Source organism: Cherax quadricarinatus, chromosome 44 (genome assembly GCF_038502225.1).
Source record: "Cherax quadricarinatus isolate ZL_2023a chromosome 44, ASM3850222v1, whole genome shotgun sequence".
NCBI lineage: Eukaryota > Metazoa > Arthropoda > Malacostraca > Decapoda > Parastacidae > Cherax > Cherax quadricarinatus.
The window spans coordinates 32,555,812-32,577,849 of NC_091335.1; the positions used below are offsets into that span (position 1 = coordinate 32,555,812).

The following is a 22,038-nucleotide window of genomic DNA, read 5'->3' on the forward strand; positions in this document are numbered from 1 at the left end:
TCATGGATATCTCATGGAGAGGCGCCCTACTCCTCTCTGTGAGAATTGTCAGGTTCCATTATCGGTCAGCCACATTCTGTTAGACTGCCCACTTTATCAACGAGCACGCAGAATTTACCTTCAACGTCGTCTTCGCTCCACTGCTCTCTCTTTACCTTCCCTTCTCGCTGATGGACCCACCTTTCATCCGGTCTCTCTCATTGACATTTTGACAACAACTGACTTACTTCACAAACTCTGATGATACCTTCAGCCCTTTCTACCTCAATCTCTTGCTACCCTCTATCCCTGCACTATCCCCTGCCTCGCAGTTTTCTGTAACCTACTGATCGTCCCTTCCCCCCTCTGCTGCCCAATACCCTCGCTTCCTTCCCTACCCTGCAGCGTTGTATAGCCCTTGTGGCTTAGCGCTTCTTTTTTATTATAATAATAATTAGCTGGACACGAGGAATGTCATATTCTTGTGTCTGGTATTATGTGTATGAATCCTGTTGCAACTACACCTACCATCCGACTTATGACCTGCTCGACATACGACTATTCGACTTACGACCGTGTTTTCTATGCCAAATTTTTGGGAAATAAACAACTGTCTATGTTGTACACAGTGTGTATCCCAAACCTTTCAGTATAAAATAAGGTATTAACAGCATTTAAAGTAAAAAAATTAAATATCAAAATAAAACAATAAAATAAACTCTTTTCAAAAATGTGATGTTGATATTCAGTAGTAAGGTTCGACTTACGTCCATTTCGACTTACGACTGGTTTGTTGGAACCGAACTCGATCGTAAGTCGGATGGTACCTGTATCAAGGAAGTGTTTTAGTTTAGGATTAATGTTAGAATTTATGGTTCTGTAAATGTAGGTTACACAGTAGGTGTGAATGTTTTGTACAGTGAGTAGGTTTAGGTCTTTGAAGAGTAGGGGGAAGGGGTGTTGTCTAGCATTAGATTGTGTGATAATTCTTACTGCAGCTTTTTGTTGGGTTATTATTGGCTTTAGGTGGGTTTGCTGCTGCTGTTCCCCAGGCACAAATAGCATAGGTGAGGTAGGGATAAATGTGAATAGTACAGTGGACCCCCGCATAACGATGGCATCGCATAGCGATTTTTCCGCATAACGATTACTTTTATCGCAAAATTTTTGCCGCGCATACCGATTAAAAACCCGCTTACCGATTTTCGTCCGAGACGCGTCCAATGTGCCCTCACATGTGCCGGCCGTCCCATTGTTTACCAGCCAGCCTCCGCGGTAACATCCAAGCATACACTCGGAATATTTCGTATTATTACAGTGTTTTCGGTGCTGTTTCTGGAAAATAAGTGACCATGGGCCCCAAGAAAGCTTCTAGTGCCAACCCTGTGGTAAAAAGGGTGAGAATTAGTATGGAAATTAAGAAAGATTTTGAAGGGTTTGGGGCTAACCCTGAGAAGCCTATGCCAGTTGTGGAATCCATTGTGCCTACTTCAAAGATTAAGGAAATGTGTGCAGAGTGGGTTGAACTGCAAACCTTTATAGATGAAAATCACCCTGACACAGCTGTTGCAAGCCGTGCTTGTGACTATTTCAATGACAATGTTATGGCCCATTTTAGGAAAGTCTTGAAGGAACGGGAGGTACAGAGCTCTATGGACAGATTTGTTGTGCGACAGAGGTCCAGTGACTCTCAAGCTGGTCCTAGTGGCATTAAAAGAAGAAGGGAAGTAACCCCAGAAAAGGACTTGCTACCTCAAGTCCTAATGGAAGGGGATTCCCCTTCTAAACAGTAAGAAGATAATGCTCTCCCCTCCTCCCATCCCATCAATCATCACCAGATCTTCAATAAAAGTAAGTGTCATGTAATTGTGCATGCCTTTTTCAGTTTGTGTGTATTAAAATTAACATTTCATGTGGTAAAAAAAAATTTTTTTCATACTTTTGGGCGTCTTGCACGGATTAATTTTATTTCCATTATTTCTTATGGGGAAAATTCATTCGCATAACGATTATTTCGCATAACGATGAGCCCTCTTGCACGGATTAAAATCGTTAACCGGGGGTCCACTGTATTGTGTTAGTAGGGCCTATTTGTGGTGCATAATAACGTATATTTGAGAGGATCCCAACTGTTTTGTATACTTTTTTATGTTATGTGTTGGATATGGATGGAACTTTGAGTGACTTTGTGCAGTCATCAAGATGTATGAAATTTCATTGCTGTGCAGAATACACACAAAGGCTAATTTGCAATCAAGACTGACATGCAAAGATCACAACAACCGGTAAGCTTTTTATATTTTTTTTACATAATCATTTACTGAAGCTGCTACTGTACTTAATCCCCTTCCCTTGCAGATATGTTGCTGATTATTGATCACTTGTCTGCCATTATTTACATTGTAGTAATATTGTGGTTATTGTTTTTAAGTTGAAATGTTGTGCTTTAAATTCCTACATATTTATTTTACTTAATAATTATAAAATGTTGCTTCTTTATAAATTTTAAATATTAATGTGGCCCACGTGAACAAAGAAGATTTTTGACCCTTGCTGTAGTATATATAACACTGTCCACTACGCCTTGATAAATAAATTTCCCTAGTACATTTAGTAATTCATATATGTATTTTGGTAAATTTTTTTACAGATTCTCAGGGTTCATATTTTTTATTTTACAGATCATTCTTGCAGTGGAAGCTGAGCAGTACACACACTTTGCTAACACTGTTATCACAGTGGAAGCTGAGCAGTGCACACACATTGCTAACAACATTATCCCAGTGGCAGCTAAGCAGTACACATACACTGTTAACACTCACTGTTATCACAGTGAAAGCTGAGCAGTATACATGCACTGCTAACACTCACTGTTACCACAGTGGAAGCTGAGCAGTACATGTACACTAATAAACTCACTGTTTTCACAGTGGCAGCTCATTAGTACTATATTTACACCTCTAATTTTCAGTGTCATTAAACTCTAAAAGGAAATCTTTAAAGCTCTCTTTGTGAGTCTCTAATGGAATACATACTTGATGTCCTTATTGTCTTGCTGAATCTTAACATCTCTGGATGAGATTCAACACTGTGTGACCCATCCTGTGTGATGGAATATGGCAAAGAAACATAGTTTTATGCTCCCAGTGTAAAACTGTCATATACTATATCCAATTTTGCTAATGAAAAAGAATCATTACCAACTTTCACAAAGTATATTATGCCATCAGAAATAATTCACATTCAGTTCAATATTTTAGGCTCAGCTTAAGACCCTGTACATCATAAGTGCACTCTTATACTGTGTGTAACTTCACTACTGATCCAAAGTTTTAATGTAGAAATTTAGTACCCATTATAGCAGAGTTGTTCACCAGAGGTAGTGCACAGGCAGTAGCAGCACCTAACATCATCCTCATCATCCTTGAATGACAAGAACTGTAGATGTTTTTTAAAATTTAAGTTGGTAAAATATTTGGGAATTGGAAGTTTATATTTTAAGTGCATTCTAATTCTTCAGTATTTTATTGTGCTACTGTCTGGAAGATCAGTACTTTTTAACTAATTCATGAAATTTATATAACAGAATATATGTTATGTACACAATCTCCATTTTATACAATCTCCTGAAGTTAACAGTGTACATAGATGTTTTAAGAAATCTTATTAAATAACTGTGAGAGCATCTTCAAGGAATTATTTCATTGTTGGCTCCTTCTATCACACTATTAACCTTATGAGTTTTAGCACTTTAATATAATACCACAAATCATAAATCAGGGTTGTTGACCCCAGAAACCCTCTCCAGGTATACTCCAGGTATCCAGGTATTGCTCAGTTACACCTTCCTTGTTGTTTATCAAGATTTTTTATAATTATCAAGAATAATGGTGATAACACTATTACCATAACCAGTCCCGTGATCAAATATATATACATGTGTGTATATATATATATATCTGGAGGATTCTGGAGGATCTGGAGATTATCTGGAGAGAGTTCCGGGGGTCAACGCCCCCGCAGCCCGGTCTGTGACCAGGCCTCCTTAGGTCAGTGTCCCAGGATGCAACCACACACCAGTCGACTAACACCCAGGTACCCATTTTACTGGTGGGGAACATAGACAACAGGTGGAAAGAAACACGTCCAATGTTTCTACTCTGGCTGGGAATCGAACCCAGGCCCTCACCGTGTGAAGCGAGAGCGTTAACCACCAGGCCACCTACCATCCGACTTACGACCTGCTCGACTTACGACCACTCGACTTACGACCACTCGACTTACGACCGTGTTTTTTATGCCAAATTTCTGGGAAATAAACAACTATTTGTGTTGTACACAGTGTTTATCCTAAACCTTACAGTATAAAATACAGTACTAACAGTATAAAAAGTAAAGTAAAACATGAAATACCAAAATAAAACAATAAAATAAAGTCATTACAAAAACGTTTTGTTGATATTCAGTAGTAAAGTTCGACTTACGACCATTTCGACTTACGACTGGTTTCTCGGAACCGAACTCGGTCATAAGTCGGATGGTAGGTGTATATATATATATATATATATATACATGTATACATATATCGTAATACATCCATTGTTCAGTATGTTTGAAGATAATGCAGAAGTTAAAATACATTGAATAAATTATATTCATTTGTAAATAAACAGAAATCTTTTCATTCATTTGTGTAGTGAAGAGTTTTCATTATTATTTGTGAATTCCAAAGTATATAAAAGTGAAGTAACATTATTCTTCAGTATATTGTATATGTGAGTCTGCACAAACATGAGTGAGTTTCCTCAGGATAGAAGCAAGTGTTTATTATATAATTGTTAATAGTTTACAACATTTATACATGTTATTTGAGTCATGAAAGAAAGTTTGCTCTACCAATGCAGATTGCAATTCATTTAGGAATAAATATTTCCAGTATTTGAAGCTGTTTTGAAATATCCATTTTAGAAGGAAATATGAGTGATGCTACAGAAAACAAACCTTATCAGTGCTCGTTGTGTCTAAAAACTTTCTCAACTAGTTTTCACCTAACACGACATAAGAATATTCATTCAGAAGAGAGACCTTATCAGTGTTCCGAGTGTGAAAAAGCTTTTAAAGATAAGGGTAAACTAACACAACACAAGAAAATTCATTCAGGAGAAAAACCATTTCAGTGTTGTGTGTGTGAAAAAGTATTCTCAAATAAGTATCACCTCAAGAGACATCAGACAGTTCATACTGGAGAGAAGCCTTATCAGTGTTCAGTATGTTTAAAAGACTTCAAAGATAAATGTTCATTAACACAGCACGAGATAATTCATACAGGACAAACACCATATCAGTGTCATGTATGTTTAAAAGGCTTTGTTCAAAATTCTCGTCTTATTTTACACATGAGAAGTCATACAGGTGAAAAACCATTTCAGTGTTCAATGTGTCAAAAAGGCTTTAAACAAAGAGGAAACTTGACGATACACATGAGGGTCCACAGTGGGGAGAAACCATATCATTGTTCTATATGTTCAAAAGCTTTTGCATTAAAATCTGTTAAAGTAAAGCATGAGAAACTCCACACTGAGCTAAAACCATATAAGTGTTCAGAGTGTCTGAAAGATTTTAGATCAAAATCAAATCTAACAGAACATATGAAAATTCATACAGATGAGAAACTATACAGTTGCACAGTGTGCTCAAAAAGCTTTTTACAAAAAAATTATTTAACAAAACATATGAAATCCCATAATAAAAAAATTCAAAGCAGAGACATAGAACAGCCATATCAGTGTTATAAGTGTCTAAAAGGCTTTTTGTACAAAACTAATCTGTTGTATCATATGAGAATTCATACAGAAGAGAAAAAGCCTAATAATATTCAGAATCTAAAAGACTTCAGGAAAGAAACAGTTTGTAAAACTTTTGACAACACCATCTCCAGCAGGGATACTCCATTGTAAACTGTATTTATTACAAACAAACACTCTTATATGGGTGTGAAGCGTGGGTGATGAATGTTGCAGCGAGGAGAAAGCTGGAGGCAGTGGAGATGTCATGTCTGAGGGCAATGTGTGGTGTGAATATAATGCAGAGAATTCGTAGTTTGGAAGTTAGGAGGAGGTGCGGGATTACCAAAACTGTTGTCCAGAGGGCTGAGGAAGGGTTGTTGAGGTGGTTCGGACATGTAGAGAGAATGGAGCGAAACAGAATAACTTCAAGAGTGTATCAGTCTGTAGTGGAAGGAAGGCGGAGTAGGGGTCGGCCTAGGAAAGGTTGGAGGGAGGGGGTAAAGGAGGTTTTGTGTGCGAGGGGCTTGGACTTCCAGCAGGCATGCGTGAGCGTGTTTGATAGGAGTGAATGGAGACAAATGGTTTTTAATACTTGACGTGCTGTTGGAGTGTGAGCAAAGTAACATTTATGAAGGGGTTCAGGGAAACCGGCAGGCCGGACTGGAGTCCTGGAGATGGGAAGTACAGTGCCTGCACTCTGAAGGAGGGGTGTTAATGTTGCAGTTTAAAAACTGTAGTGTAAAGCACCCTTCTGGCAAGACAGTGATGGAGTGAATGATGGTGAAAGTTTTTCTTTTTCGGGCCACCCTGCCTTGGTGGGAATCGGCCAGTGTGATAATAATAATAATAATAAAATAATATATACATTGCACATGAGAGATCTTTAAAAAATAAACACAACAGTAGAATAAAAGAAGCAGTAACATAAGCCAATCTAATTATACAATTTAATTAGTGCCTATTTACTGAGCTTTGGCAGGTAATCAGTATTATTTACATTTTTTAAATTATTGATTATTCAAACAACTCCTGTATAGTATATATACGTATATACATGTATATATATATATATATATATATATATATATATATATATATATTAAATTATGGGGAATCAAATTCAAAATGGGAATTGACACAGTTACTTTTTGCTGATGATACTGTGCTTATGGGAGATTCTAAAGAAAAATTGCAAAGGTTAGTGGATGAGTTTGGGAATGTGTGTAAAGGTAGAAAGTTGAAAGTGAACATAGAAAAGAGTAAGGTGATGAGGGTGTCAAATGATTTAGATAAAGAAAAATTGGATATCAAATTGGGGAGGAGGAGTATGGAAGAAGTGAATGTTTTCAGATACTTGGGAGTTGACGTGTCGGCGGATGGATTTATGAAGGATGAGGTTAATCATAGAATTGATGAGGGAAAAAAGGTGAGTGGTGCGTTGAGGTATATGTGGAGTCAAAAAACGTTATCTATGGAGGCAAAGAAGGGAATGTATGAAAGTATAGTAGTACCAACACTCTTATATGGGTGTGAAGCTTGGGTGGTAAATGCAGCAGCGAGGAGACGGTTGGAGGCAGCGGAGATGTCCTGTTTAAGGGCAATGTGTGGTGTAAATATTATGCAGAAAATTCGGAGTGTGGAAATTAGGAGAAGGTGTGGAGTTAATAAAAGTATTAGTCAGAGGGCAGAAGAGGGGTTGTTGAGGTGGTTTGGTCATTTAGAGAGAATGGATCACAGTAGAATGACATGGAAAGCATATAAATCTATAGGGGAAGGAAGGCGGGGTAGGGGTCGTCCTCGAAAGGGTTGGAGAGAGGGGGTAAAGGAGGTTTTGTGGGTAAGGGGCTTGGACTTCCAGCAAGCGTGCGTGAGCGTGTTAGATAGGAGTGAATGGAGACGAATGGTACTTGGGACCTGACGATCTGTTGGAGTGTGAGCAGGGTAATATTTAGTGAAGGGATTCAGGGAAACCGGTTATTTTCATATAGTCGGACTTGAGTCCTGGAAATGGGAAGTACAATGCCTGCACTTTAAAGGAGGGGTTTGGGATATTGGCAGTTTGGAGGGATATGTTGTGTATCTTTATATGTTTATGCTTCTAGACTGTTGTATTCTGAGCACCTCTGCAAAAACAGTGATAATGTGCGAGTGTGGTGAAAGTGTTGAATGATGATGAAAGTATTTTCTTTTTGGGGATTTTCTTTCTTTTTTGGGTCACCCTGCCTCGGTGGGAGACGGCCGACTTGTTGAAAAAAAAAAAAAAAAAAAAAAAAATAAATATATATATATATATATATATATATATATATATGTATATATATATATATATATATATATATATAATTGTATATATAATATATATATACAGTGGACCCCCGCATAACGATTACCTCCAAATGCGACCAATTATGTAAGTGTATTTATGTAAGTACATTTGTACATGTATGTTTGGGGGTCTGAAAGGAATAATCTACTTCACAATATTCCTTATGGGAATAAATTCGGTCAGTATTGGCACCTGAACATACTTATGGAGTGAAAAAATATCGTTAACCGGGGGTCCACATATATATATATATATATATATATATATATATATATATATATATACATGTATATATATATATATATATATATATATATATATATATATATATATATATATATATATATATATATATATATATATATATATATGTCGTGCCGAATAGGCAGAACTGCAGAACTTGCGATCTTGGCTTAAATAGCAACGCTCATCTTGCCATATAGGACAAGTGAAAATTTGTGTATGCAATAATTTCGCCAAAATCATTCTGAACCTAACGGAAAAAATATATTTCACTGTGTTTGTTTAGTATTAAATTATTGTAAACAAATCTAAAATATATTTAGTTGGGTTAGGCTAAAATAAATTGTTCTTGTTATAATAAGGTTAGGTAAGTTTTCTAAAATTCTTTTGGAATAAAATTAAAAATTTTTACATTAACATTAATGAAAAAAATATATCTTTAAACGTATATGAGAAAATTTTAGAAAGGATTTAATTTTAAATGAGTTCTTGCTAATTGACCAGTTTTACATATTCGGCACGACATATGTATATATATATATATATATATATATATATATATATATATATATATATATATATATATATATATATATATATATATTATATATATTATATATATATATGCAAATATAACCCAAGTTTGTGTATAAATCCATCCTTGAATTTTTGACAAAAAAATCTTTTTTATATATAACATTTGTACAAGTCTACGATAGGTTTTAAGACACTGTAGACCAACATTTGAGAATTAATGTGCTATTATAGGTTTTGCTGGTGATTTAGTCACTGTAACAAGTCATTTGGGTCCTGTGGTTTGCTCTACGTAAAAAGGAAAAACACTATCCTCATCTAATATTTTATCTAAGTTTAACATAATTCTCAAATGTATTGGAGAAGTGTTGAATATATTGAAAACCAGTCTGTAGTGGAGTCAGTGGTATGTTGGAGCTGTTACTGAAGTTTAAATTATATAATACTACTAAGCAGTTTATACCACTACAAAGCTGTAAGCTATCAATGCTATCCTGGATAAAGGACACACAGTGTGCCATTATTAAACTCAGTGAGAGCTAGCTTTATTTTAGGAGTTAATAAAGCTCTTGTTTGGCAAAATATTGTTTAACGAAGTCTTTATTCACATATCTGAACCTTTCGGATTTGGGTTAACTTTATTATGTTTATTATTACTTGTGTATCTTTCATTTACCACATACTGGCTTCCTGTCTCTCACACTCAGATTTTCCTCTCCCCATGATTATAATAATAATAATCAGATTTTCCTACATATTTTCTATAACTTTAAGTTATTATTTCGGGTTTTTCTTAGCTACGTGTCCTAAATTCCTTGTTTATATTCTTTATTTTACCTGTCTTCTACTTTACATCTTTTTCATATCTCCTCATTCTGTAACTTTCAAGACAGTGCAGATTGTACTGTGTAATTAATATACTAATAAAGAGGATGTAAATGAAACACTAAAATCTAACTTAGACTGAACATCAAACAGTTAATTAAAGTTACATAGGTTATTAGTAGATAGAGATATTAGAAAGCTGTGGTTTGGCAGTACAATTGCAAAGAATTAGAACAACCTACTAAGTAGTACCACTAAAGCATGTAGTGTGGGCAGTTTTAAGGGCGAGCTGGTGACATAGGCAGAAATTATTGGACTTGCCTAGATGAACCTCTAAGCCCCTACATTGATTTTCTTTTGTTTGTTTTGTATATAATCAGTGGTTTAGCAACAAACTTGCAGATGAGTTAATTGTATGTTCTTGTGTAGGACCTGCCTAATGTGGCCAATAGGCCAACTGCAATGCTTTATTCTAATATTCTTTTATGTAAACACTGACCTGACAATGGAATTGTAGAGGAACTGAATAAGTTCACACAAGTTTGACCTACCTAACCTGAGTATTTGTACCTAATAGTGAGGTGGAGGTGTGTGAAATAGGCTGCATATGTTTACCTGAATACTGAGAGACATTCACCAGTAGCACAGAATTATCCAAGAAATCATAAGGTTATTTTATGTTCATTAGATAAAGAGAAAATATAAATTAGGATATCTAAAGTTTTAACAATGCCATTCAGAGTTTTTATGCAGAATTTTCCTTGTCTCTGCAACAGAAAGGAACTTTGCACTAACACACACCACTTATCAATTTCTTTTAGGTTTGAGAAACATTCTAGAAGAGACTTGAAACATTGTAACTTAAAATTTAAATGTCTCTATGAACACTATAAAACTTACTTTGATCTGAAGAATCAGAAATGCAACTTTAAGACAGTGTAAGGAAGGAAGTGGTAGTGTTGTCACCAGACAAAATTAGTAAATTATTAGTTCCTTGGTGAGGACCATCCTGTGGCCTACCAGGCCATGGGATGGTATCTGGTAAGCGCTAAAAGATTTTGTATCTATTCAGAGAAAAGAAGATTAATTCTGTGGTGAAATGTTTTAAGCATATTGATATGGTAACTTTAGTTACCATTAACGTCAGTTACATAATCCACTTTATTATAAATATTTTGATTACTTTATAAGGTCCTCACACACTGAGTGTCTGTGGTTTGATTCCCAGCCGAGTGGAAACATTGGTCGTGTTTACACCTGCTGTCCCTGTTCACCTAGCAAGCAAGTAGGTACCCTGGGTTATCCTGGGTGACTGTTCATACCTTGTGTTATCATGAGTGCCTAACCCTTCCCACCTTGTGTGATCCTGAGTGCCTAAACCTTCCCACCTTGTGTTATCCTGAGTGCCTAAACCTTCCTACTCTGGGTGGCTAATCCTCCATGTTAGAAATCTAAACAAAATCTTATCTTAATTATCATTTATTTTTTTATTATCACACTGGCCGATTCCCACCAAGGCAGGGTGGCCCAAAAAAGAAAAACTTTCACCATCATTCACTCCATCACTGTCTTGCCAGAAGGGTGCTTTACACTACAGTTTTAAACTGCAACATTAACACCCCTCCTTCAGAGTGCAGGCACTGTACTTCCCATCTCCAGGACTCAAGTCCGGCCTGCCGGTTTCCCTGAATCCCTTCATAAATGTTACTTATCTTAATATATGTGTAATTAACTGATATTTCAGATCTGAACTTAGATGATGGTCCTGATATAATCACCTAAGATGCAGCTGATAAGCTTTCTGAGATGGAAATAAATGGTATAAAATACTGACACAATGGAAATATAAACACATATGCAGTATAATGTGATCCTTTATTGACAACGTTTTGCCCACACAGTGGGCTTTTTCAAGTCACAAACAGATCTACCTGGGGTGGAAGGTACGTGAGTATTTATAGTCAGGTTCAGAATGCTGAGGTCAGGTGGAGAATGCTGCATCTGATGATGTACCGAGTGGGGTTATAGAGTCTAAAATCTTGGGTAGCTTGGAAGGGAGATTGGATAAGTTTGTGAGCAGACCTTCTGCAGTGTTCCTCCATTCCTGTGTTCCTCCATTCCTATGTTCCACCTGACCACAGCATTCTCAACCTAACTATAAATACTCGCGTACCTTCCACCCCAGGTAGATCTGTTTGTGACTTGAAAAAGTCCACTGTGTAGGCGAAACGTTGTCAATAAAGGATCACATTATACTGCATATGTGTTTATATTTCCAAGCTTTCTGAGGTGTAAGTTTATTTAGGTATACATTCATTTAAGTACAATTATCATAATATCATGTGTAAATTTCCTAGAATAACCCCCTCCCCTCTTCCCCCCCCTCCCCAAAAAAGTAAGATAAAGTGACTTATTCCCAGAATTATTCACAGACAGAAAGTTCAAGTGAGACAGGTAATACCATAATTTTCTAAGGTATTTTCAGAAATCTCAGATAGAACCATCTCTGTTGAACATAAGATTAGACTAACCACTGCAGAGGTTATTAAAAGGAAAACGTATCCAGTGCCTGTTCGCTTAAGGTCTGTCTCATGATTAACAAATCCGATAATTTATACAGGCTTGTGTACAAAATATCAAAAGTCTTAATGCCATAATAAAATGGGATTTAGAACCCATGCTGGTTACTGATGATAACCCTAGATATATTTGCTAACTTGTGGATATTACTCAGGCACATAACTTTCTTTATACGTACCTTGATTCCAAGCAGTATACGTACTGCTTTTCTGACCTCGTGCAGTATTGTAAAATGCCATTCAAACTTGTCATTAGTCTAATGCGTACAGTACTTATGAATCCTCTTTGGAAGGATCACGTTAATTTTAAAGACCTTCCAGATGTACAGTATCTTATTTTGATATCTATATTATAAATCCTCCTTGGATGAGTGTACTTCAGTGGTTAGTGAGGTTGACGGTACCACTGATTCCCCTGCTAATCAAGGTAAGAATATTTTAATATTAGGCGATTCTCAGGTAAGATATATGGACCGTGCATTTTGTAACAGAGACAGAAAGGTCAGATAGAGAGTGTGTCTTCCTGGAGCTGGTGTTGGTGACATAGTCAGCAGGTTGGATAATATTATGGCAGGTAATGGGATCAAGCCCATTATCTGTCTTAGTGCTGGGGGTAATGACATTGGGAAGAGCAGGAGAAAGGAGCTGCTGGATAAGTACAGGTCAGCCATAGAAGTAGTTAGGTCTAAGGGAGGGATTCCAGTCATATGTAGCATCTTGCCTATAAAGGGAGTGGGCAACGAATGGATGTCTAGGGCAATTGGTATAAATTGCTGGCTAGACAGGAACTGCAATGAACTTGCAGTCCCATTCATTGATAACTGGGACCTGTTCTTTGACAAACGTGATATGTATGCAAGGGATGGGGTTCATCTCTCTGGGGATGGAGTGGTTGCATTAGCCAATTCAATTGAGAGAGTAATTGATGACTTGTCTAGGAATTTAAACTGATAGATTATAGAGGTATGGGTGTTTGTGGGAAACAATCAGGCTGCAGCATTAGGGTTAAAAGCAGCAGTTATTACCGGGATACCTCAGGGATATGTTTAAAAGACAATATTCAAAATAAAGTTGCTACTAATGGCAAATCAATTGATCAACAAACAAAGGGGGATAGTAGAGGGCAATGAGCGACTAGCTCCCTTAAAGTTTACTATACAAATAGTAGGAGTCTAAGAAATTTTTTTTTTATTTTATTTATTTTATTTAGTAATTTGAGCATACATACAGAGGTACAAAAAAATACAGGTAAGAGCAGCATGCCAAAGCCACTTGTATGCATAGCATTACGGGCTGGCTTAAAATTAACTTAAGATTAACTAAGCAATGATGTAATCAGTGATAAAACATTATTGTAAACAGATAACAATAAAGCACAAATGAGTATTACAAAGACAGGTCATATGGTTGCATGCATTGCTGTACATTCAGTAGAATGGAGTATTCTGTTAGGTAGTGTATTTAAAAAATAACAATGTTAGATTGGGTCTTAGGTTTAACATTTATGTGATATAATTGTGAGAAACATTTAAGATATACAATTTATAAGGTTCAGTTATTCAGTATTTATTTGGTTTTGGGTGAGTAAGTGATCTTTGAGAAGAGACTTGAATTTATAAACAGGTAGTGTTTCTTTTATATTTACAGGTAATGAATTCCAGATTTTAGGGCCTTTTATGTGCATTGAGTTTTTGCATAGTGTGAGATGGACACGAGGAACATCAAAGAGTGATCTGTGCCTTGTGTTATGGTCATGTGTTCTGTTGAGGTTGGCAAGGAGATGTTTGAGGGGAGGGTTAATATCAGTTAAGTGTTCTATGTATGTAATAGGTGCAGTAATAAGTATGGATGTTTTGTATGGTGAGTAGGTTTAGTGTTTTGAATATTGGTGGAGTGTGCTGCCTGTAGTGAGAATTTGTTATCATTCTAACTGCAGCCTTTTGTTGGGTAATTAGTGGTCTGAGATGGTTTATTGTTGTTGAGCCCCATGCACAAATTCCATAGGTGAGATAGGGGTAAATAAGAGAGTGATAAAGGGCCAGGAGGGCTGACTGTGGAACATAGTACCGTATCTTCGATAGTATGCCTACGGTCTTGGAAATTTTCTTAGAAATTTGTTGTATGTGTATGAAATTTGAGTCTATTATCAAGGTGGATTCCTAAGAATTTTCCCTCTGTTAGCTTTGTGATAGGTGATCCGTTTATCATTATGTTAAGAGGGACATCTGTAGCTCTGTTACCAAACTGAATGAAGTAGGTTTTGTCAATGTTTAGTGTAAGTTTGTTAGTCCTCATCCAGGTAGACATTTTCTGTAATTTGGTATTTACAGCATTGGCTAACGTGACTGGGCTCGGGTGAGAGAAGACGTATGTAGTGTCATCTGCAAAGAGTGTGGGTTTGAGTAATTGCGAAGCATTTGGTAGGTCATTTATGTATAGGAGAAAGAGAAGAGGGCCAAGGTAATATAGATATTTTTGGTATAGCAGAGACCTGGTTTAACCTGAAAGATAGAGAAATGCCTTCTGAATGCAACATACAGGGTTATAAACTATTCCACACTGACAGGGTCAACAGGAAGGGTGGAGGGGTGGTGATGTATGTCAGAGAAAATTTAAATTGTTGTCTTAGACATGATATAAGATTAGAGATATCGAACACAGAATCTGTTTGGCTACAGTTTCTCGAGGGACTTGACAAATTAATTTTGGGTGTGATTTATAGGCCCCCAAACCTTGATAGGGAGGGCAGTAAGCTGTTATGGGACAAAATTCATAAGGCATCTAGATATGAAAATGTTGTTATAATGGGAGATTTTAACTGTAGACAAATTGATTGGAAAAATATGACAGGAAATCTTGAGTCTAGTGACTTTCTTGATACGGTTCAGGATTGCTTTTTAAAACAGGTTGTGACAGAACCAACTAGAGGAAACAATCTGCTTGACTTGGTTCTTGCCAACAAAGATTCACTAATTAATAATCTTGAGGTTAATGATGAGCTTGGGGAAAGTGATCACAAATCACTTAGTTTTAATATATCATGGAATTACCCAGATAACTGCAATCAAATCTCTGTCCCAGATTTTCGCTTGGCCGACTTCATGGGACTGAAAAATTACCTGGGTGGGCTAAATTGGGATGTCCTGACTATGGGTTAAGTAGGTGATCTTGGTTGCCAATATGACATTTTTCAGAGCATAGTTCTAGCTGCCCAGACAACTTTTGTTCCGAGTAGGGAAATTAGATCTAACAAAAATGATCCCAAATGGATGAGCAATAGATTAAAACATCTCATTGGTCAAAAGAGAGGCATATATAGGCATATCAAAAGAGGGGATGGGCAGTTAAGAAATCAATATATTCAATTAAAGAGAGAAATAAAGAAAGGAATAAGAAAAGCAAAAAGGGATTATGAGGCTAAGGTCACAAGGGATTCAAAGATTAACCCTAAAGGATTCTTTCAGGTATACAGAAGTAAGATTAGGGACAAGATTGGCCCACTTAAGAGTAACTCTGGTCAGATCACTGACAGTGATAAGGATATGTGTGAAATTCTAAATACCTACTTCCTCTCAGTTTTCACCCAGGAAAATACTAGCGATATTCCTGAAATAATAGATTATGTAGAACAGGAAGATAATAAACTATGTATGATTGCAGTAACTAGTGACATGGTCCTCAGACAAATAGAGAAACTAAAACCTAACAAATCCCCAGGCCCTGATGAACTGTTTGCAAGGGTATTAAAGGAATGTAAAGAGGAACTTAGCATATCTTTGGCTAATCTTTTTAACATATCACTACAAACTGGCATAGTGCCTGATAAATGGAAAATGGCAAATGTAATACCTATTTACAAGGCAGGTGACAGGTCCTTGGCTTTGAACTATAGACCAATAAGCCTTACCTCCATACTGGGAAAATTTATGGAATCAATAATTGCCGAAGCAATTCATAGCCATCTTGACAGGCACAGATTGATAAATGAATTTACTAACTTTTTTCACTAAGGTGTTTGAGGAGGTAGATCATGGTAATGAATATGATACTGTGTATATTGACTTCAGTAAGGCTTTCGATAGAGTTCCACACCAAAGGCTATTGAGGAAACTTAAGGCACACAGAATAGGAGGAGAAATTTTTTCCTGGGTAGATGCATGGCTGACAAATAGACAGCAGAGAGTTTGCATAAATGGGGAGAAATCAGAATGGGGGCACATCACAAGCGGTGTTCCTCACGGGTCAGTGTTGGGCCCGTTGTTGTTCACAATTTACATAAACGACATAGATGTGGGAATAAATAGCGACATAAGCAAATTTGCTGATGACACCAAAATAGGCTGTCAAATTCATTCTAATGAGGACACTAGAGCACTCCAGGATGATTTGAATAGACTGATGCAATGGTCGGAGAAGTGGCAGATGCAGTTTAATATTGACAAATGCAAAGTTCTAAATGTTGGACAGGTAAATAACCATGCCACATATAAACTAAATAATGTAGATCTTAATACTACTGATTGCGAAAAGGATTTAGGAGTTCTGGTTAGCAGTAATTTAAAACCAAGACAACAGTGCATTAGTGTTCGCAATAAAGCTAACAGAATTCTTGGCTTCATATCTAGAAGTATAAATAATAGAAGTCCTCAGGTTGTTCTTCAACTCTATATATCCTTGGTTAGGCCTCATTTAGACTGTGCTGCTCAGTTCTGGTCACCGTATTACAGAATGCGTATAATTTTTTATTATTATCACACTGGCCGATTCCCACCAAGGCAGGGTGGCCCGAAAAAGAAAAACTTTCACCATCATTCACTCCATCACTGTCTTGCCAGAAGGGTGCTTTACACTACAGTTTTTAAACTGCAACATTAACACCCCTCCTTCAGAGTGCAGGCACTGTACTTCCCATCTCCAGGACTCAAGTCCGGCCTGCCGGTTTCCCTGAACCCCTTCATAAATGTTACTTTGCTCACACTCCAACAGCACGTCAAGTATTAAAAACCATTTGTCTCCATTCACTCCTATCAAACACGCTCACGCATGCCTGCTGGAAGTCCAAGCCCCTCGCACACAAAACCTCCTTTACCCCCTCCCTCCAACCTTTCCTAGGCCGACCCCTACCCCGCCTTCCTTCCACTACAGACTGATACAGTCTTGAAGTTATTCTGTTTCGCTCCATTCTCTCCACATGTCCGAACCACCTCAACAACCCTTCCTCAGCCCTCTGGACAACAGTTTTGGTAATCCCGCACCTCCTCCTAACTTCCAAACTACGAATTCTCTGCATTATATTCACACCACACATTGCCCTCAGACATGACATCTCCACTGCCTCCAGCCTTCTCCTCGCTGCAACATTCATCACTCATGCTTCACACCCATATAAGAGTGTTGGTAAAACTATACTCTCATACATTCCCCTCTTTGCCTCCAAGGACAAAGTTCTTTGTCTCCACAGACTCCTAAGTGCACCCTCACCCTTTTCCCCTCATCAATTCTACGATTCACCTCATCTTTCATAGACCCATCCGCTGACACGTCAACTCCCAAATATCTGAATACATTCACCTCCTCCATACTCTCTCCCTCCAATCTGATATCCAATCTTTCATCACCTAATCTTTTTGTTATCCTCATAACCTTACTCTTTCCTGTATTCACTTTTAATTTTCTTCTTTTGCACACCCTACCAAATTCATCTACCAATCTCTGCAACTTCTCTTCAGAATCTCCCAAGAGCACAGTGTCATCAGCAAAGAGCAACTGTGACAACTCCCACTTTGTGTGATTCTTTATCTTTTAACTCCACGCCTCTTGCCAAGACCCTCGCATTTACTTCTCTTACAACCCCATCTATAAATATATTAAACAACCACGGTGACATCACACATCCTTGTCTAAGGCCTACTTTTACTGGGAAATAATTTCCCTCTTTCCTACATACTCTAACTTGAGCCTCACTATCCTCATAAAAACTCTTCACTGCTTTCGGTAACCTACCTCCTACACCATACACCTGCAACATCTGTCACATTGCCCCCCTATCCACCCTGTCATACGCCTTTTCCAAATCCATAAATGCCACAAAGACCTCTTTAGCCTTATCTAAATACTGTTCACTTATATGTTTCACTGTAAACACCTGGTCCACACACCCCCTACCTTTCCTAAAGCCTCCTTGTTCATCTCCTATCCTATTCTCCGTCTTACTCTTAATTCTTTCAATAATAACTCTACCATACACTTTACCAGGTATACTCAACAGACTTATCCCCCTATAATTTTTGCACTCTCTTTTATCCCCTTTGCCTTTATACAGAGGAACTATGCATGCTCTCTGCCAATCCCAAGGTACCTTACCCTCTTCCATACATTTATTAAATAATTGCACCAACCACTCCAAAACTATATCCCCACCAGCTTTTAACATTTCTATCTTTATCCCATCAATCCCGGCTGCTTTACCTCCTTTCATTTTACCTACTGCCTCACGAACTTCCCCACACTCACAACTGGTTCTTCCTCACTCCTACAAGATGTTATTCCTCCTTGCCCTATACACGAAATCACAGCTTCCCTATCTTCAACAACATTTAACAATTCCTCAAAATATTCCCTCCATCTTCCCAATACCTCTAACTCTCCATTTAGTAACTCTCCTCTCCTATTTTTAACTGACAAATCCATTTGTTCTCTAGGTTTTCTTAACTTGTTAATCTCACTTCAAAACTTTTGCTTATTTTCAACAAAATTTGTTGATAACATCTCACCCACTCTCTCATTTGCTCTCTTTTTACATTGCTTCACCACTCTCTTAACCTCTCTCTTTTTCTCCATATACTCTTCCCTCCTTGCATCACTTCTATTTTGTAAAAACTTCTCATATGCTATCTTTTTCTCCCTTACTACTCTCTTTACATCATCATTCCACCAGTCGCTCCTCTTCCCTCCTGCACCCACTTTCCTGTAACCACAAACTTCTGCTGAACACTCTAACACTACATTTTTAAACCTACCCCATACATCTTCAACCCCATTGCCTATGCTCTCATTAGCCCATCTATCCTCCAATAGCTGTTTATATCTTACCCTAACTACCTCCTCCTTTAGTTTATAAACCTTCACCTCTCTCTTCCCTGATGCTTCTATTCTCCTTGTATCCCATCTACCTTTTACTCTTAGTGTAGCTACAACTAGAAAGTGATCTGATATATCTGTGGCCCCTCTATAAACATGTACATCCTGAAGTCTACTCAACAGTCTTTTATCTACCAATACATAATCCAACAAACTACTGTCATTTTGCCATACATCATATCTTGTATACTTATTTATCCTCTTTTTCTTAAAATATGTATTACCTATAACTAAACCCCTTTCTATACAAAGTTCAATCAAAGGGCTCCCATTATCATTTACACCTGGCACCCCAAACTTACCTACCACACCCTCTCTAAAAGTTTCTCCTACTTTAGCATTCAGGTCCCCTACCACAATTACTCTCTCACTTGGTTCAAAGGCTCCTATACATTCACTTAACATCTCCCAAAATCTCTCTCCTCTGCATTCCTCTCTTCTCCAGGTGCATACACGCTTATTATGACCCACTTCTCGCATCCAACCTTTACTTTAATCCACATAATTCTTGAATTTACACATTCATATTCTCTTTTCTCCTTCCATAACTGATCCTTCAACATTACTGCTACCCCTTCCTTTGCTCTAACTCTCTCAGATACTCCAGATATAATCCCATTTATTTCCCCCCACTGAAACTCCCCTACCCCCTTCAGCTTTGTTTCGCTTAGGGCCAGGACATCCAACTTCTTTTCATTCATAACATCAGCAATCATCTGTTTCTTGTCATCCGCACTACATCCACGCACATTCAAGCATCCCAGTTTTATAAATTTTTTCTTCTTCTCTTTTTTAGTAAATGTCTACAGGAGAAGGGGTTACTAGCCCATTGCTCCCGGCATTTTAGTCGCCTCATACGACATGCATGGCTTATGGAGGAAAGATTCTTTTCCACTTCCCCATGGACAATAGAAGAAATAAAGAAGAACAAGAGCTATTTATAAAAAGGAGAAAAACCTAGATGTATGTATATATATATATGCATGTGCATGTCTGTGAAGTGTGACCAAAGTATAAGTAGGAGAAGCAAGATATCCCTGTTATCTAGCGTGTTTATGAGACAGAAAAAGAAACCAGCAATCCTACCATCATGCAAAACAGTTACAGGTTTCTGTTTCACAGTCATCTGGCAGGACGGTAGTACTTCCCTGGGTGGTTGCTGTCTACCAGCTCTGGAAAACATACAGAGGAGGATGACAAAGATGATCCCATGTATCAGAAATCGTCCCTATGAGGATAGACTGAGGGCCCTAAATCTGCACTCTCTCGAAAGGCGTAGAATTAGGGGGGATATGATCGAGGTGTATAAATGGATAACAGGAATAAATAAAGGGGATGTAAATAGCGTGCTGAAAATTTACAGCCAAGACAGGACTCGCAGCAATGGCTTCAAGTTGGAAAAATTCAGATTCAGGAAGAATATAGGAAAGCACTGGTTTGGTAATAGAGTTGTGGATGAGTGGAACAAGCTCCCGAGTACAGTTGTTGAGGCTAAAACGTTGTGTAGTTTTAAAAATAGGTTAGATAAATACATGAGTGGGTGTGGGTGGGTGTGAGTTGGACCTGACTAGCTTGTGCTGCTGGGTCTGGTGCAGTGCTCCATTCTTGAGTGGAGATGATCAGACTGGGTGGGTCATTGGGCTAATCCAGGGGGGGGGGGTCATTGGTCTAATCTGGGGGGGGATCATGGACCTGCTCTGCATGGGTCAGTAGGCCTGTTGCAGTGTTCCTTCTTTCTTATGTTCCTTTCTTTAGTTTCATAAAGACTACAATTCCATGGATTAACTGTGAAGCCATGCAAGTGTTTGCTAGGATATGACCAGATAAGCTACCTTGGTGTCATCATTTTTAACAACAATTTGTCTCCTTTGCCTGATAAGACCAAAGGTTTGGTCCAGTGTAAGTTTCCTGAGACCAAAAAACACATTACGAGATTTTCTTTGGAACTCAACTTTTATAGTAAGTTTGTAAACAACTTACAAATACAAATATTTATTTCTCTGTAAAGATTACAATGTGGGGTTTACATATTATAAAATATTGGTTACAATGTGTGGTTTACATATTATAAAATACTAATTACAAAGAGGGCCACTATCATGCCTAGCATGACTATACATTTCAGGCCAATTAATAATAATTCAGAATATCTTACAAATGCTACTAAAGAGCCACTTATTAGTTTTAATATACCACTGAAACATTTCAGCCAGCTGAAGATATGCTTTTCTAATAACCCATTATTAAAATTTCGCAACAATACTGAAACATTTTGGCTGTGTACAGACACACACCTCTTCAAGGGGGGCTCCTTGGCGTGGTGAAGAGGCTCTTGGTCTGAGGAATTAGCCCTGTTGGTCTTCTTCCTCAGACCGAACCTAATTACCCCCCATTCTCCCCTCCCCTATCCCATCCTCCCCTTTTTCCATTCCTCCTCCTCCTCCCCACCCCTCCCTTTTGCCCTTCCTCTTTTTGGCCTTTGGGATTTCTCCCACAGGCACGCTAGTTCCTAGGTAGGGGAAAGGACACCGGGGTCCATCCCATTCCGTTGAGGTTCTTGGCGGTGGCGTAGTTTGCCGTGGAATCTGGATTGCCTGGGGATGTCCCGATCCCTCTCCGGTATCCC

General features: G+C 37.8%; 1 protein-coding gene across 1 annotated transcript in view; it reads left to right on the forward strand.

The window, feature by feature from the left end:
- Positions 1-8,024, forward strand: part of LOC138853981 (zinc finger protein 271-like) — a 48,410-nt gene extending 40,386 nt beyond the window's left edge. Inside the window, exon 2 of the mRNA XM_070094225.1 lies at positions 2,661-8,024. Within this exon, the coding sequence (XP_069950326.1) occupies positions 4,956-5,936 (981 nt within the window). The 5' untranslated portion in view covers positions 2,661-4,955 and the 3' untranslated portion in view covers positions 5,937-8,024. The remainder of the gene's footprint in view (positions 1-2,660) is intronic.
- Positions 8,025-22,038: the final 14,014 nt, after the last annotated feature.